This window comes from Maylandia zebra, linkage group LG16 (assembly GCF_041146795.1).
Source record: "Maylandia zebra isolate NMK-2024a linkage group LG16, Mzebra_GT3a, whole genome shotgun sequence".
In the NCBI taxonomy this organism is placed as follows: Eukaryota; Metazoa; Chordata; class Actinopteri; order Cichliformes; family Cichlidae; genus Maylandia; species Maylandia zebra.
The window spans coordinates 13,898,995-13,916,653 of record NC_135182.1 but is presented as its reverse complement, the minus strand read 5'-3'; the positions used below and the strand labels follow the sequence as shown (position 1 = coordinate 13,916,653).

The following is a 17,659-nucleotide window of genomic DNA, read 5'->3' as shown; positions in this document are numbered from 1 at the left end:
TGTTTGGTTTGGTTTGGTGGCTTTAATTTTAACTACTAGTAAATGGAGTGGCAGAAAAAGCGCATTTCCACAACTGAACAATACTTCTAGTCAGCAGTTTGTCCATTTCTCACGTTTTTCTTTACAGCACATAGCATGCAGGTGTCTCTGTGTGAATATATTTTAGTTGTATTGGAATTTTGTTAATGTTTTAAATGCACAATCTTTCCATGCATCCCCCCCAGGCTACGGTACAACTGTAGCTCTAACTACTCCTTCTTTTCTCCTAATTCAGAGGAGTATTTTCTCCCAGATCTGCTTTGACTTTCAGGATTTAATGGAACACACATGAACACGCAGCATCAGAAACCAGCTCTTTAGAAACACTTTTAATCACGGCACAGATAAATATATAAAAAAAGCACAATCTGAAAAACAAATGCAGCAACACTGTCTCTGATCATCATTTGATAGTGTGCTGACACACAAAGTCTATTAAGCTGTCTTCAAATATGCAAAAATGATATGATTTTACAATGATTACATATTCACTTCCCCAGCTGGCTGGCTCCAAGCGTCTCCATTTGTCATCGACTATTGTGTCCAATTATATGATTAGCTTTGAACACTCCAGCACTTCGAGAGCTCTCGTGTGTTCTGCCGCGCAGAGTGATTCACAAACAAAGTCATTACAACATGTATTCACACATATCAAATAACAAAACAGATGGCCACTGCGCCTGCTGCCTGATTTGTTTTCCACACGAGTGGTGGGAAAAAAAAGAGAAAGGAGAAAAAAAAAAGTATTTTGTGCGAGCTGTGTTTAATGCTGACTGTTTTTATTCCCAAAGAAGAGCAGCTGGCTGTTGCGCTGTTAGATCAGCTCCTATGAAAGACAATCTTGTTTTCATTAATTTCTCTACAACAAAGGCACTTGTTGGGAAGATTTAGAATTACAGCGGGTAAAGCTTCCGGATAATTCATCACAGGGACTTGACAGGAAACTTAATTGTTTTAAATGCCAGTTGCTGTGAGCACTGTGGCTGGTTTGTCTTTGATGTCTAACAGGTGGGACACATAGACAACCCTCTGATGTTTCATTTGACCTTTGACCTCTCCCTTATAAATCCACTTGTAGTCCACCAGCCAATAAACCTATCACCATATGATGAACTGCAGTTCCCAGAATTCCACGAGATTGGAAATTTTGATGTCTGCCTTCTTTTATTTAGGACAGTGTAAATCTAACCCTTTCATGCCATACACACTGGCCTCTTCTTCATCTGAATGCTGTTAACCAATCAGCCGAATGCCACGTGGACCATCAGTGCAGTTTATCCTTTTACTACTCTGAGTATGAATACAGCTGGACTTGCTTGTGAAAAATCAATCAGAACATTAACAGAATCAGGCACATTTTAAAGACTTTCACAGTTTAATGGGGTATATTTAGCCTGTGTTTGCAAGTGATCAGCTATGCAATAACTTTGCTATCTGTGATTGCACCACAGGGTGCTCTTACTGTGTAATCGAAAGCGCCACTACACTGTTACCCAGCTACACTGGCTTACTGTCTGACCCAATTAAGATTGCGTTGTCGCGACAGAAACAATAACTCAATTATTTTAACAACTGGCCACACCAAAATCAATTCTTAGTGATGTTTGGGCTGGACACCTATCAAAATCGTCACATTTCTTCCACTTACAGCCACTTGGCAGAGACAGAACTGTCACGCATTCACGTCTAACTCATTTCCTTGTCTGTCATTTGAGGAAGAAGACACTGAGAATAAATTACTTTTGCGACAGAGACCTGACACTGAAGTATCTCCGTGTAGAAAAAAAGGTTCTCTCTTTTAAGCTTAAGGTGGTTTTAAATCTACCGAATAGCCTCCCTGACATCTCTCGAGCATGTTACTGTAAATGCACTCCAAGCGACTGAATCATTTAACATCCAATCAATACAATTCACATTGCACCATAAACACGCTTTGGTCTGATTCCTGTTTCGGAAAGCTGCTAGGACTTCTGTGTAAATGAGGCGCACTGGTTGTTTCACGGGGAAGAAAAACTGAAGTGTTGGCTTTTGTGAAGCTGGATGTAATAAATGAAATCCCCCAATGAACAAAGAAAAAGACTTTTAAAACAGAAAACAAAAATCTTGCACAGTCTGCTTGACAAAAGTCAAGAAAGCACTGTGATGGCCTGCTCTCCTGGGTTGATGGGATCTGTTGTAGCTGTGCCATGCTGCCATCACCTGGCCAATAAATTTACAGCAATTTTAACAAAACTTGTGGTGTGTTGTATGTGCTGCACCACAGGTTGGACTTTCCCTTTTTTCTATGCAAATCTAAATATAAAAGCAGCCGAAAAAACTTTGCTCCTTGTGTGCATGACATCATGCCGCAGCAATGGCAACATTTGCTCACTTCGCCTCTGCAGAAACCGAGGTGCTGCAGAGGTAAAGTTCAAAACACCGCACGATAACAAACCAAAGAGACAATATGTAAAACCCACCATTGTTTCCTGTAAGTCCCCCCCCCACCCCCACCCCCCGTGGAGGCTGTCAGTGACGCTGCGAGTAGGTTGAGAAGAGTTTCAATGTTCACGTACAACAAAGCAGACATTGAGATACTGTGTGCTACATCTTAAATGAATGTGAGCTTTATTTTCACCTGCACACATCACACCTGAGACACAGCCACTCGTGCTTTGTCTGCTAAAGCAAAGATGCACAAAAAAAAGAAGAAAAACACCATCTCAAGTCTCATGGGTGAGTCAATCAGCTCTGAACACAGATGTTTTTTGCCACAACAGCAGCACTCCCATACTGTGAGTGTAAATTACACCTTGGAAATTAATTGCAAGTTCTTGATTTAGACTTTGATAATGAACCATGTACACAGCGATGCATTCAGTGTTACATTGTGCAAAAGCGCTCACAGTACGTATCGCAGTCCCATTTTGAAATGACTGTGGCTGTTTCATATCATTGCGCTGGTCATATTGCTCATTGATCTGATGCTGCCTGTGTGCGTGTGCCTGCTCTTTCGTCTCACGCTCCGCAGATAGTTCCTGTACAGAATCACGCTAATCACCCTGTCCTGGAACTGCTTGGAGACGATGTAGTACAGGATGATATCCAAGACTGTGCTTAGGTTCATGAGGAATGTGGTGAAGACTGCCCAAGTGCTATACCCCCCGTCGATGCCGTTCCCCAGCAAACGGACAACCAAACACACATGAAAAGGCACAAAACACACCAGCACTTGAATAATGAGCGTGATTATAATCCGGATGGACTTTTGCTTTACTTTAGGTTTGAGTTTAGAGGTGCGGCCATGAATCAGATTGTCCACAATGACGACATAGCAGCCGATCATTATGCAGATGGGGACGAGGAAGAAAAAGATAAGTCGCACAAAGTTGACGGGGTTGTCATGGCGCATGTGGATGATGTCTTGCATCTTGATGCAGGTGGTGAAGTTAGAGGCCCGGTCAGGGTCCTTCTGGGAGAAGAGCAATGGTACAGAACTGCCCATGGTCATGACCCAGACCCCAACACTGCCCACCACAGCCTTCGGGACGTTTCTCAACTCCTTGCCGTGCTTTGGCTGGACAATGGCCATGTAACGGTCAGTGCTAATCAGGGCAAACAGCCACAAAGCCATGCAAGGGTAGAAAATGGTGAAGGCTGCCATGATTCGACAGAAAAGATCTCCAAAAGGCCAGTAGTCCTGGTGGTGGTATACCATTCTGAAAGGAAGCAGCAGGATGAAGGTGAGGTCTACCAGTGCCACGTTTATCATGTGGATAGTGACTGAGTTCCTTTTCTTTGTGGTTAGGGCAAACACCCATAAAGCTGTGAAATTAACCATGACTCCAATGACGAAGATGAAGCAGTAGAAAATCAGGCCTGAAATGCGGTACTCCACTGGTCCCTGCTCTGGCTTCATAGTTGCAGACATGTTGGTGGAGTTTAGATCCACTGTCATACTGAAAGACAATAGCGTTTGTTTCAGTTGTCATTCATTAGTACCTTTGTTTCAACATTTCGGTTTATATATCACATGTGGTCATGTCTGATGCAGCTGTGGTGCTTTTAATATTCGTATGTCACATCCAAAAAGGTTTTGGTACTGAAAAGGATGTACTTTGGCTACCACTTGTGGATCCCTAAAAGTACATCAGCTACATGGAGCTGAATAATTTCAATCAGCTACAAATTCTTAGAGTGACAGTTATGACCAAAATAATCTGTCAAAACAACTCAAAATATAACTTACATATATGGATTGTTTTGAATCTGTTCCTCATCCATCCACACGAGTAAAATCTGAGAAGAAAGACCAAAACATAAAACTTAGAAAAAATGTAAAACTAAGAGTCTTTCCTAACGTTTAGCACGATCAAACCGTCTGCTCTAGACGGGAATTAAAACGACACAATTAGATTTACAGAAGTGACACTCAGTTGAAATGGTGGCTTCTTCTAAATATGGACATTTTTATGTTACAGATGACAGCAGCAGCTGTTAATTTGAATATATATTTTTAAAATGCGGTGCAGCTGTACCATGCGAAACAGAGAGCTTTTCTATAACTGCAGACAACAAAAATCACCCAAATAAACAGAAAAAGAAAAAAATGAAAGCAAATGTTTGATTGAACTGCAATCTGTGGTTAGAGTCAAATGTGGAAGTGTGATTTGTATCCCTGAGAAAGTGATTTAGTATCTTGATAAGAAATCATGTGACTTCTGTTTGACATTTACCCATTTCTTTTCTACTGTACTCCACTCTACGTACTTTTTTTTATTGTATGTAAATAAAATTATAGAATATCTATCAATCTAGATATCCCACAGCAAACTAGACATAATCTAGATGAAAGAAAGATGTAAATGAAACAAACATATCATGTGAATCGATTTTTAGTAGCACCAAAAGACGCATACTGTACAAAGTAGCCATGAAACACGTCTGCCAATACTACAACCTTCAACGCTTAAAAGTGAAACAGATCAGGTAGCTTTGCCTGGACAATAAAAGGCTGCACTTACCACAAAAATCAAACAAACATCTTGACAAGCTCACAACAGCAGGTTTATGAAGCCAAATGGAGCTCATGAAGATGTCAGAATACCAAGCTCTCACGGCCAAAACAGGGAAGTGAATACTTTCTCTTTGAATTTGACTGTAATGGTGGCGAGACAGAAGAGGCTGTAAAGCCCCCTTCACTTCCTGTGTCGCCCGTGCGTTATAGTTTCTGCTCTTTTTTAGATTCCTTTACACTGTCTGCGTGGTTGGAACAGAAATGGACTACAGCTTTCCACAGTCTGCAATTACACCCCCTTAAAGAAAATGATGTGCCATTAGAAGTGGGAGTGTGTTTGGCAGGCAGAGAGATGGCAGATTTAGGGCGAGTTATTGATTGGAAAAGTGGGGTCTGTCACAGCACATTAGTTCTCAGGGGAGTAATCCACAGCAGGTTGCTGCGAGAAGCATCTGCTGCTGGAGAGAAGTAATTAAAAACAGGATGTTGAGGCAGTTGCCATATAAACAGGAAATAAGACGGTGGTAATAGACACTTCACGCTGATGCTGGGAGATGGTTTTACACCACATCGGCTTAATGGATGCAAAGCGCATAGCTCAGGTGAAACGCTCAAGGTCAGCGTGGACCCGGATTGAATACAGATTAATGCGTCTGATTAGTGTGTGTGTGTAAGGTGGTAAAAACTATCAATTGGGACGTTTGACTCAAAGAACTTTGTGAGAACAAAACTTCTTCTGTTCACGTCCTCGCTGGTTCATTCGCAGGGCTTAAAATAGACCGTTTCCATCACTCACCACAGGTTTTTTCTTTTTTGCGGCTCCCACAAAAGGTTTTACATGTTGCCCCGATGCACATTCATAATTGTGCCGTGCAGATTTGTCAGCTTTGATGCTAAACTTCTTCTTATTGTCAGTGGATTTTGGGTTTTTTTTAGTACTGCATTTTGATCACAGCTCATTCAGTCTAATTCTTATTCCTGGGAAATAATTATCTATCGGCTTGTCCTCTTGATGTGTCTTAAAAAAAATCTCGCACCAGATGGTACTTTGTGTTCATTGCAATATGTTGTTATGACAACAGTCTGTGTGATGTTTTCCTCTCTTTGATACTTGTCATGTGGTTGCGTCAATATTCAACTCTATAGTACATGTTTAATTATTCACCTGTATAAGCAACAAGGAGTGTATTTCTGCTTTCTCTATACAGATAACCAGACATCAACTACCTCTCCCCTTCTCCCTTTGCTCTTTTTAAACTATCTATTTTATACTATGCCATTTTTTGTAAAAGCATAAAAGTAATATTTCAATAAAATGATTATTAGGTCCTCTTTTGTAGCTTCCGTCTACATTTAGAATTGATATATGGCCCCTCTGAGAAGCACATTTTATTTGGTTAATCACCACCTCTCTTACGCTGTTTTACACTGCCCTCTAGAGGCTGAAAAGAAATACTACAACACACCCAGCCTGTGGCTTATTTATTCACTGCGGAACGTATATATTATTTTTACATTAAAGAAAGCATTATATCAGTATATCATATTTTATTTGTAGTAACTGCTTTATAAATTTAAGGATTCGCAAACTCAATATTTGTTCAAGGTGGCGCAGAGTTGAAGGGTTTTGTACGCAAACATTGTTCTTTCTTTGACCACATTAGTTAGCTGCGCTGTGGTGTAGTGGTTAGCAGTGATAGCTCATACCAAAAAGGTCGATCTTATGATGTACTTTATCAGCTGATGAGTCTAAATGTGAGAGTGAATTATGGTTTGTCTCAACCCTGTCCAAGAAGCACTCTGGCTCCCACATGCGCACTTTCATCATCAGGCCCCCCTTTCAGACCCACTGCAGTGTGCTAGAAGGCCTGTGTGGGACTCCCTGTTTCCCGTTTGGTGACCTTTGGTGTTTCTCGTTTTCACACACACTAAACAGTAATGACGCTCGAGTCATATAAAAGTAATGTTTAAAATTATAAAAAAAAAATCCACAAGAGTCTATAAAATGTTACTTGTGCCAGTTTCATTAGAACAGGGGTGTCAAACTCAAATACACAGTGGGCCAAAATTCAAAACTGCAACAAAGTCGCGGGCTAACGTTAAGATTTATTGAAATATATTTATTCCTCCAGATATAAGAATGAATCTTTTCTTATGGACTCAAACACGTTTTGCTGAAAAACTGAATATGGAACAAGCAAAGCTTAATACTAAACAATATATATATATATTAGCTGTATAATACCAGTAGGCCAGCTCTGATAGTAATTTGGTATGGCTTCGCGGGCCAGAGTTTGACACCTATGCATTAGAATATTGTTGTTATCACACACACATGTAAATTAATTTCTAATTCATAAATTAATCATTTTATGTCACAACAACATGCGACAAAGTAACATCAACTCTGTAATTATTAAAGATTAGTTAATATCAGTCATCATGGAGCCTATCCTAGCCATCGCTGGGTGAGAGGCAGGACACACCATGAGCATGTTGCGCGTCTACCACGGTGCTAACACAGAGTAAGAGAATCATTTACACTTAAATTCACACCTAGAGCATGGCCACCACCATGCAGCACCATGCTAAACTTTAACTAAATACCCATTCATTACCTGTCAATTTTCCATGTATTAGTTGGGATTATTATAAAGGTTTGTCTCAAAAACCTCCATATTTAAAATATCTGACCTATGGCCATGATTCTGACATGATGTTCATACTGTCAGCCCCTCCGAGAAATATAAGTGACAGAAACAAAGCACGATGAAGCAGCTGACAATTATATGTGTGAAATATGTGTTTATTGCAAACGAAGAAACCACACTATCATCAAGAGACATGTTCCCGTTGAACTAAACGTACGAAGATAACAGTGTCAAAATGCATATATGTCAATATATGCATATATTCTGACTCATACTTAACTCTTATGTAAATGCAAAACATTCCAGTAACATAAGTTGACCTATGAAAAAATGAACAACAAAACAAGAAAACATATCTTGTTTTGTATAACCAAAGGCGTAAAATCCAAGAAAGAAAGATGCTGTTTTGCATGTACGTATGACAGTGACGTAGATGGTTAACTTAAATGGCTGATTAATTTCTATCTGGTGACTAAATGTCATCAGATAACATTCCAAGTATTTTGTCTAGTTTCAAGTATTTTTACCACAGCTTCACTTTTTTGCTCCTTTTCTCACAGCTACCACACCAGCAAACTTCCTGCAGCTTAGAGATTAAATCAGGTTTGTACAGAGGTGACAGCGAAAAGTTACGTTAATTACTTGTTGGAGTACTTTTAATGTCAGCCTACTCAGAGGAGACAAAACCGTGAGTTCAGGTTTTTATCGTTGTACATCGCTGCTGTTTGGTTTTCAAACAGCACAGCTGACAGATCTGTGGATCAGATTACATCCAGGTGAAGCTATAAACCATGTTCTCGGTGCAGCACCTTCGTGCTAGCTCTGACACTACAACTGCAAATCTGTCTTCAGCGTAACTTACCAGGCTTTATCTAATGTGGTCATGTTGTGATTTGTTAAATGATGGCAGTGTGCCTTTGAAAACTATTGTTTGAGAGCTCAACATCCCCTTTTATATATACATTAAAATGGTGTCGTTTTATCTTTTATCGTTTGATTATTTGTGAGAAATCAAGTGATACAGGAAACACATTGACATTAAAATGTGTAAGTGCAAATGTTTGTGTGACACACTAAATGTGGGTGGTGAATGTGTCAGAGGGCTGGCAGCTCTGTAACAAGAGTACCAGGTTTTCTTAATACAAATACTAAGATGCTTTAAGTTTTTCTGTTGATGTTTTGATGTCTTTTATATTTACATACTTGTAAATTTCTTGATAGCAATTCCACCCAACTGCTAATTTTTACAAATCAGTGGCACAGTTTTTGGATACTCTTAGTACCTCTGATTTCTTCACTTAATGGCACTCTTAGCATTTTTTCATATATATAAAATTTTTCTGTAATAAGTGCTACAAACCCCTTGCGTTCCAAAGTTCAAAGTTCTTCACAGTACTGTACTTTGTAAATGGTGCCATGTGTTTTGCTCTGTGGGTTTGCTGCCACCCTGGCATATGTTATAGTGACACATAAGCGTTAAACGCTGCTGAACTTCTCACTAGTTAGTCTTTTTTTAACATTGTGCTCCGTTTCTTTGCAATCGCATATCAAAGCCTCCTTCAGAAATATTCCTTCTGTTCTGCTCTGTTCTAAACACAACAGCCAAAAAAGGCCACTGTTTCACAATCTTAGCAAATTAGACAGAATTGTGCAAGATATGTAAACAAATATAAGATCAAATTCTAGAACTAAAGTTCAAACTGTCTTCAGTAGCTTGAACCGACCAAAAGGCCTGTCACAGTCTCCCAACACATGTGTAATTCAAACTAAAAGCAAAAAGTTTACACCTTTCCAAAATGCGAAGGCAGTAAAAATAAATCCTCGCACATATTTTTTCAGACCTTTTGATGCCAGCTTACAGTAGACGCTCTCTGAACTTTGTGCTGAAAGGTATAAGTTCATGGTGGTGTACTGTTGGGTGCAGGCTGCTATGCAAGAGGTGAGAGTTTGCATTCCACCACACCACTGTTCTTTTTTCTCAAACCTCAGACCAAGCATTTGGCTTACTTAACCAGTTAAATTAGTTAAACTAGTGCTCATTTCTCAATGTCCTTAAAAATATTGTTGGATGCATGCAATATTCTGTTATATTTTATAATTCTTTCTTACCTCAAATATTGAAATTTATATGTGCACAATTTCTGCTGCTTCACTGATAAAACACATCTGTGTTGACTGAATTTCTAATAACCAGACCTGACATCCCTTCATGGCCTTCTAGTTCAGTGGGAAGGTGATGGTGTTGTGAGATAACGTGAAATGGGTGTTAAATCTAAGAACGATTCGTAGTGGTGACTCAATATACTATAAACAGAGCTGCTGTTTGCATCCAGCAAGAAGCGGATATACCCACAATATAAACACAATCTCAGTCACATCCAAAACATTATTAATAATTATTACAAGTCATTTATTATGTACAGTGCTGCATAAACATGTCAAGCATTGAAGTGACAATTGCTCCAAAAACAATGCTGTGAAGAGTTTTCATTTACCAATTATAGTTACACAAGGTGCAGTAAAAAGGAAAAAAAGCATATCAGTATCTGGGCAGAATCGGAATCAGAATACTTTATAATCCCCAAGAAAATGATGCTGTTAGAGCTGCTCCAATAAGAAAAGTAACAGATTGAACTAAAGTAAATAATACAATGTGTTATAAAGTTACAATCAATTAAACTTAAAGACTGGCAAAGATCAAGGGCCTTTAAAGGTTTTCTAACTATCTTCAGATTTAGCTACACTTTATTTTTTTGTGAATTTAGAGTTTTGCAATGCTTTCCGTTTCTTCGGGTAATTCCAGCCACACATGTATGATGATTGGTCTACCTCAGGCTTTATTGCACTAGTTGTACTTCTAAAATCATACTAAAGAATAAGTTTAGCACCCTTCCGAAAGTACGGTATAATGGTTACATATTTAAAGATTTCTAATGCCCCCAAATTTTTTGTTGAGTACTACGAGCTCGCTCGCAAAGCTAAACAGTTTTATGACTGACTTAACAGATGTTAATCACTTAGCAAACCACAGGGTGAAATGCAGTTTCTGCAGTTTTTCAGCGGTTTTATAAATATATCACTACACATGGCATACAGTTTTATGACGGCCGTTCCTGTGGCCTATTTACATGTGGTAAATGCTGTGTGTTGTTCACACATTAAACCTAAAATATAGACCATAAAATTCAACAAGAAACATAACAAACTGCTGGTGGTGGAACATATAGCACTTGAAACCACTGCGTCTCTAACTCTTGCGCAGACAGAAAATAATAACTATAGAAACAGATCCAGAACAGTTAAAGTTGTTGCAAACGTCTCTTTAAATAAACAACAAACAAACAATAAAAAAACAACCTCATCCTCAAGCCACTAAATAACAATGCATGATTATCCAAACAGGAAAACATTAAATATGTTGCTTTTGCAAACATTTAAGGTTGGCAGAGAGTTGGAATAATCTCTGTCGATTTCCCTGAACTATTACACCTGAAAGCTGAACCGAAACTTGGGGAAAATAAAAGACAATTGAAGCGTGATTCTGTATGAGAATGAAACTTCTGTCAGATCTAATTCATCCTTACATTTCAGTTCATAGAAGTATCACTGTAAGTGAGTGCCTTTGATGTGAGCTTGCTGGTTTTGAATCCAGGCTGGTGCCTTCCAGACCTGTGTGGCTCTATTGGTACTGTGGTTTCCTCCCATTCTCCATGTTAGCTCTGCAACAGGTTCCTCCTTGAATTCTCAGACATTTCCAGAAATGTCCTTTGAGTGCTTTCACTTGTGGAAAACAATCCATTTCCAGTGTCTACAGATGCTGGGCATTTGTGATGATGCAAAAGTCCATTTAAAGGTTAAAACCTCTTTATTTGAGACACTATCTTTGAGAAAAGTCACCCTGAGAAAAACAAAACGAAACAAAAAGATTCCTCTTATTCTGTGCAGCTCTTTGTCCCTTAATTCTTTAGATCAGTCGTGATAGTGGGATCTTCGTTCTGTGACTGTTCCCATAACTGAGCTGTTTAGCTGGATCTTGTTACCGTCGAGGAAATCCTTGGAGGAACCTTCAGGAGACACTCTCACTGCGCTGGAGAATGACATGCTAACGTGCACCTTCAGGATTTTCAGGAGTTTTCTTTTGTAGCCCTTACAGGCAAAGAAATAGATAAACGGATCCAAGCAGGAGTTGAGGTTCATCAGACATACGGTGATGTGCAGTGACACCTGAAAGGCTGTGAGCTGACTGCAGTCGGGTTCCGACACCAGCTTGCGGATCATGTACTGCAGGAGGTCAATGTGGTAGGGGCTGAAGCACACGATAAACACCACGGACACGCAGCAGATCACTCCGATGGCCTTGCGGCTCCTGCCGGACTTTTCTGTTAAATGGTTGTTCTTGGCTGTTAAGTGAAGCTTGGAGCATAAGACAGAATAACACACCAGGATGGTGACGACAGGGATAACATAACCCAAGCCAACAGCACCAATCAGTGTAGTGGCAATATGTGGAACTTTATCAAGGTTGGGGTATTCCATGCAGGTGATGTAGCCATCAGGTTCATTGTGGCACATGTTAATGTAAAGCAGTGGGAGTGTCTGACCCAGGACCAGCAGCCACACGCCAACACAAATGTAGCGCACGTTACTGACTTTCCTGAGTCGGGCAAAACGCAGAGGCAAGACCACGGCGATGAAGCGGTCCACACTGAGACAGGTCATGAAGTTGACTCCCGCATAGGTGTTGATATAGAAGATAAGGCCTGAGATCTTGCACAGAGCTTCTCCTAGTGGCCAGTGGAAACCCAAAGCATAGTAGATGATCCTCAAAGGCAGAGAGAGGGTGAAGAGGATGTCGGATATGACCAGGTTGAGAGAGTACAAGGTAGTGGAGTTTATCTTCTTCAGATTGGGACGGATTACATGGAGGGCCAGGCAGTTACCAAACAGTCCCACAAAGAACACAAGGCTGTAGAAAAGAGGCATGAGGATTTTGGCATACTCCCGATGAGCATACAGGGTGGTACAGTTAGAGGTACTGTTGACGGTTGTGGTTGCGGCGGCAGAACCCATCTTAAATTTATTGAGTATCTGCATAAAAGAAAAAAATACAATCACACTTGGTTTCAATCTAGAGAGTAACACATTGCTTTGAGTTTTTTTCTTATTTTTTGTATGTAACAAATTAAAGGAAAAAAAATAAATAAACTGAACTGCTGAGACTTTCTTTATGATGATATGAAACTATTGTCAACATTGGTGTGAGAACACATAGAGGGTTACAGATCCATGACCGTGTTTCGAAAGGGAAGTAAAAGGAGCATGTCTCAAAGTCAATTTCCTCACAGTCTACAAAATTGTTACGTGAATGGCAGTATCATTAAAAAAAAATCTTAAATGGCAATGCTGACATTATCTTTTAGGTTGTGTTTCTAAACTCTAACAAATTATAAAGTTATATTTTAAAAAAAAACTGTTGCTATGGACAGTCAAAGCAAGCAAATTGACTATTTTGTTCTTCATGAAAGTAAAACCTGATCTGTCAACAGCAAGAGTTAACAATGAGTTGTGAAACAGGGAACACTGTGAACAAAGTGCTGTAAGGTACAAATAGATTTTTTGCTTTGTAGTGCCATCTTGTGGTTTGAAATTTTGTGCAAACAAAGATACACCTGATATCTGAGAGGAACTGGTGACAGACTGGAACTGCAAAGCACATGTAAACAGCCACACGTACAAAGCCTTGGCTTTCAAACATCACAGTCCCGTCGACCCAGATGATTCATAAAATCCTGAGCCAACCTCATAATGCATTACGAAAAGATAAACGAACGCCTCCAAAGGTTGTACATTTATGTCCCGACTGGCTACTTTTTCGCAGCGTGAGGTTAGCATATTTAGCTTTTAATCTGCATATGCAGCTCTTCTCCTTTTCTATTCTGACAGATGATTGTGGTTTGTTTTTTTTAATATAGCATATTTTCCTTTTCATACATGAAATTGGTTTTATATTTCTTATATTTCTGTCTCAAGTGACTACCAGGGAAAATAGCACAAGTCACGTTCATTTCCAAACTGTTCCAATCCTTTATTTAAATTTTTGACTCACAGGACGTTTCTGGCATAGCGCGTGTGGTTAAAAGTGCCATGAAGGAAGTCAGTGAACAATGCCTCTGCTCAACGGCTATTCTCAATGCAGCTGCAACTCTGTCACATAAACAGCACAAAAAAAAGTTTATTAAAAAAAAAAAAGCGGTGTTACTAGCTGGCCTTGGGTATGAGGAAGTGAGCTTCCCCAAGGTACTCTACCCTTGAAGGCAGTTGGAGTGCCACATTGTGTACATTGAGACTGCCTTATCATTCTATCTATCTGTTTGACCACATGGTGGGGTGGAGAAAAATGTTTCCTGGCCCACCAATTGCATTTTGGACAAACCTGCAACAACACTGTTTCCTTCCCACTGTCGTCAAAGTGCTTGCTCATAGGGGGTCTTAAGATTATTGGGTTTTTCTCTGTATCTATGAAGCGCCTTGAGGCGATTTTTGTTGTGATTTGGCGCTATATAAATAAAATTGAATTGAATTGAACACTGTTGTGTTTAAATAGTTTCAAAAAGCTGTTGTATGACTTCACAAATTTGAAGTGTGTGTGTTATAAAAGTGTGTTTCTTAAGATAGTTAGTAATGTGATTGTGGTAATGTCACGTTTACACAAGTGAGCGAGTATTTTGTTTTTCTGAATCTGCCAAATTCAATTACATTAAAGAATAAAGGATGAAGATTGTAACGATATTTAAAAATGTTTATTTAAAAACACTTTTTTGCTTTGGTGTGAGACATTTACGTGGAGTAAATTCCTGACTCTAGTCTATGCCCTGTTTTCATACATTTAGTCCACGTATATTAATCTATATGATCACCTGAAATTGATTTTGGCAAGTCAAAAGAGACACGGTGTTCACCGTTACACTACAAAACAAGTTAAAGTTTGGAAAAAACACAGAGAGAAACTTACCTTACAGATGGAACGTGCTGCTCATCAGACTTGAAGTCCCATTTATTCAACCGACGTTATTTTTGGCGGAAAGATATCACAGCTGCCCTGAGCGCGGTACCGTCACACTGACCTGGGTGAAAATAACAAGACAAAGTAATCAAGATCAGTATCTCCTGCCAGTAACCATAGTGACAAAATATCCTGTTCTAGCGCTCAGTTTCTCTCTCTCTCTCTCTGTTTCTTTCGCACCGTTTGCCCGTCTCTCACTTTTCTCGCTTTAACTCAACTTTTTCAAAAGTTTTGTCTTTAAAAAAAACTCTTGCAAAACACCTACTGATAACGCCAAAAGACGTGCTCAGTGTCACTCGTTACATCAAAATAAAACAAATCATTTCATTGGCATTTGTGGTCTAAAAAGTGGGTGGTGAGTCATGTGTGACTTTTTGAGCGGGGGGGCAAAATGTAGGTTTCATACACATGCTGTGCCCATGTGAGTACTCATGGGAGGATGTTGCTTCAGGTGCAGGAGTATGACCGTCAGCATTTTTATAAAATCATATATGCAACACAGCAATTATGTTTTTCTTAATGTATTATTGTAAAGAGACTGGCCCACAACAGCACCGCACTTCTCTCCAGTAATCCTCAATTCAAGCTCAGAGTAATTCGCTTCCTTCTGATCAGTTTTCCCCTAGACTAAACAAATGAGTGATAGCTAAATGAGTGATAAACTTCCCCTTCAGTCCAAAGATACATTGGCTTTGATGTTATTAGCTCAGGCTCACTTTCAAAGTTGACGAACCACACAGATCTGAGACGACACAAATATAGTAAAGAATCCCCGCAGGCAAATGTGGTAGTCGCAAACATGCTTTGGAGTAAGAGATCAGAGACTGGTTTCACTGTATTATGTGGTTATGCTTTGATATATTGCAGAGAAAAAAGAAAAAATGATTTTACATACCTGTGCTTTTAAATGAGCAGGTTTTCTGAAGGCATCAATTAACTTTAAGACAAAATGCTATTGCTATGCTCAAATTAGAGCTTCAAATTCGGTATACTTACAGCTTATAGCAACAGTTATCCTGTGGTTTTAACACCTTTAAATCACCACCGCCCTTTAGGATACTTTGAATTTGAACGCGCACAACTACAGGATGTGAAGTGTGATGGCAACTGTATAGTGGAGAGCATAAATATCTTTTCTGCACCTTTTGTTTTTCCATTCAGTCATTCAGTTCACTGCTTTTAAGGTGTGGAAGAACTTCAACTTCAAACTTCAAAGAAAAATTAAAAAAATCACTAAGAACATCTATTAAATGCTTGTTAAGGTGGTGGGAAATGGAAATATTTCTAAAAGAATTTCTGTTGTTCTTGTTTTTTTGGGGTTTTTTTTTTTGTTGGCCACAAACTTTCTTCCTTCAAAACATGTCTGGTAGTGAGAGAGAGGAAGCAGTTAACTTCCTCATGGCCTGTCCTTGTGCGTCTGACTCACTGGTCTTTAGACAGCCAGAACACGCCCGGTGATGACAGACAAAAGGCAAAGAATTTTACCATTGCTATTCATAGTAGACATATTGTACCAGTGCAAAGGCTAAGCCACTAATAACATTTTTACATTTCTTGTAAATCTTGGGTTTTTGTTAAAGATATCTGATAGTTTTTTTTGTGACAATAACAACAAAATCAGTTGCGTAAAACAAAGACTAATAAAATGAGAAATTGGTAAAAAAAAAAAAAAAAATTTAATTTAAAATTAAACAAAATTTGTACATCCTGTGCACATGGAAGGAAGTTTTGACAGAGAAACAGTGAAAAGGATTTCCTCCTGAGTTGCATATTATGGCACACAAACATTGTCACCATGGCTGTAAAGACCATGCTGCCACACTGGCAGCATAGAAAAAGTAGTATGATCTATGTGTCACTTGTCAGTGTATTCAAATAGTTCATAATCAGTTCAGAACTGTGGTTTGGTAGTATTAATATATAGGACACGTGAAACCAAACACTGCTAATTTTTAACATTAAGCTAAAACCTTAATTTTGCCCTCATTAAATAAAAAAAACAAAAAACAAAAAACTGTTCATGATTTACAAATGTCACATATTGAATTGGCTGGTCTACTCACAGGGTGTATAGCGTAGTTTTTACACTAACAGATTTTAAAAATGTGTAGAGTTGCTTATCAATAGTGCGATAGCAATCTTTTAAAGGCTGTTCAGCTTGTGGTTCAGTATAGTGCAACAGCAACAGGAAACTCCTGTGGCTATTCATCATACTGCTGAAAACAAGCCAAAAACAAATCTACCAAGTAACAAAATTCCCATGAGACTAAATTGTATATACGGTGATTGCATTAATATTTGAGAGCACAATTTACTTTAATTCATTTATAGGACAATAACAGCTGATGCTGTTCTGGCTACAAGAACTTCAAAACCAAGTTCATATAACTACTTTTAAACATATTTACAAATCATCATTTCAACATTAATGCAATTCAGTGGCCTGTGGACCAATGGGTTCCTGTGATGACAATGACTTTATACAGTTTATTAGCGGGAAGTGGGACCATGTAGAGCAGAGGACATGTCGCAATAACTATGCTCTTGCAATCCTTATACATGTGCCTTTCTTGTCATGTCACAACAGTTTTTCTTAACTGTATCTGGCCGATTATCAAACTCTCTCCGTCAGATCAGGAGCATCTACCCAGGAGCAGTGCTCTCTTCTGGCAAGTGGAATGCACTGCGGGTTGAGATATTTAGATTATGTTGCAACAGGAGAAAGAAAACGAGAAGGTCAAAGCTTCGCTCCCAACACATGGTACACACAGTACTTGCGTCATAGCATAAAGAAGTCACAGGATGGCAGTAATGCCTTTACAGTTCTTCTACCTGCAACAAAAAGAGATAAATTTCAAGTCAGTGTTGGAATCAGCAGGCCTAAAAGAGATTTATGTCACTATCTGTGCA

At 39.1% G+C, this 17,659-nt stretch overlaps 2 protein-coding genes across 6 annotated transcripts; both read right to left on the bottom strand.

Annotated features, from left to right (window-relative positions):
• Nucleotides 1-306: 306 nt before the first annotated feature.
• Nucleotides 307-5,151, bottom strand: gpr18 (G protein-coupled receptor 18). The gene is made up of 3 exons (XM_076874968.1): nucleotides 5,043-5,151; nucleotides 4,268-4,317; nucleotides 307-3,977 (listed from the first exon to the last, which is right to left on the bottom strand). The coding sequence occupies exons 2-3, from the start codon at nucleotides 4,300-4,302 to the stop codon at nucleotides 2,966-2,968; spliced, it is 1,047 nt and encodes a 348-aa protein (XP_076731083.1). The 5' UTR covers nucleotides 4,303-4,317; nucleotides 5,043-5,151; the 3' UTR covers nucleotides 307-2,965.
• A 4,919-nt stretch (nucleotides 5,152-10,070) lies between these two features.
• gpr183a (G protein-coupled receptor 183a) lies at nucleotides 10,071-15,712 on the bottom strand. Of its 5 annotated transcripts, none has more exons than XM_076874824.1 (3): nucleotides 15,645-15,712; nucleotides 14,699-14,810; nucleotides 10,071-12,774 (listed from the first exon to the last, which is right to left on the bottom strand). In XM_076874824.1, exon 3 carries the CDS (start codon nucleotides 12,754-12,756, stop codon nucleotides 11,656-11,658), a length of 1,101 nt encoding a protein of 366 aa, XP_076730939.1. In that variant the 5' UTR covers nucleotides 12,757-12,774; nucleotides 14,699-14,810; nucleotides 15,645-15,712; the 3' UTR covers nucleotides 10,071-11,655. The 5 variants fall into 5 exon arrangements, with proteins under 5 accessions (XP_076730939.1, XP_004568033.2, XP_004568032.2 ...); XM_004567976.6 differs by lacking the exon at nucleotides 15,645-15,712 and adding an exon at nucleotides 15,015-15,059; XM_004567975.6 differs by lacking the exon at nucleotides 15,645-15,712 and adding an exon at nucleotides 14,930-15,053.
• Between the last annotated feature and the right edge of the window lie 1,947 nt (nucleotides 15,713-17,659).

What these genes read in the sequence shown, in the direction of transcription:
- gpr18 (XM_076874968.1), bottom strand. Translation starts at nt 4,302, where the DNA reads ATGGATGAGGAACAGATTCAAAACAATCCATATAT. An exon ending in ATTCAAAACAATCCATATAT is followed by an intron (nt 3,978 to 4,267) that starts GTAAGTTATATT and finishes ATTGTCTTTCAG; the next exon opens with TATGACAGTGGATCTAAACT.
- gpr183a (XM_076874824.1), bottom strand. Translation starts at nt 12,756, where the DNA reads ATGGGTTCTGCCGCCGCAACCACAACCGTCAACAGTACCTCTAACTGT.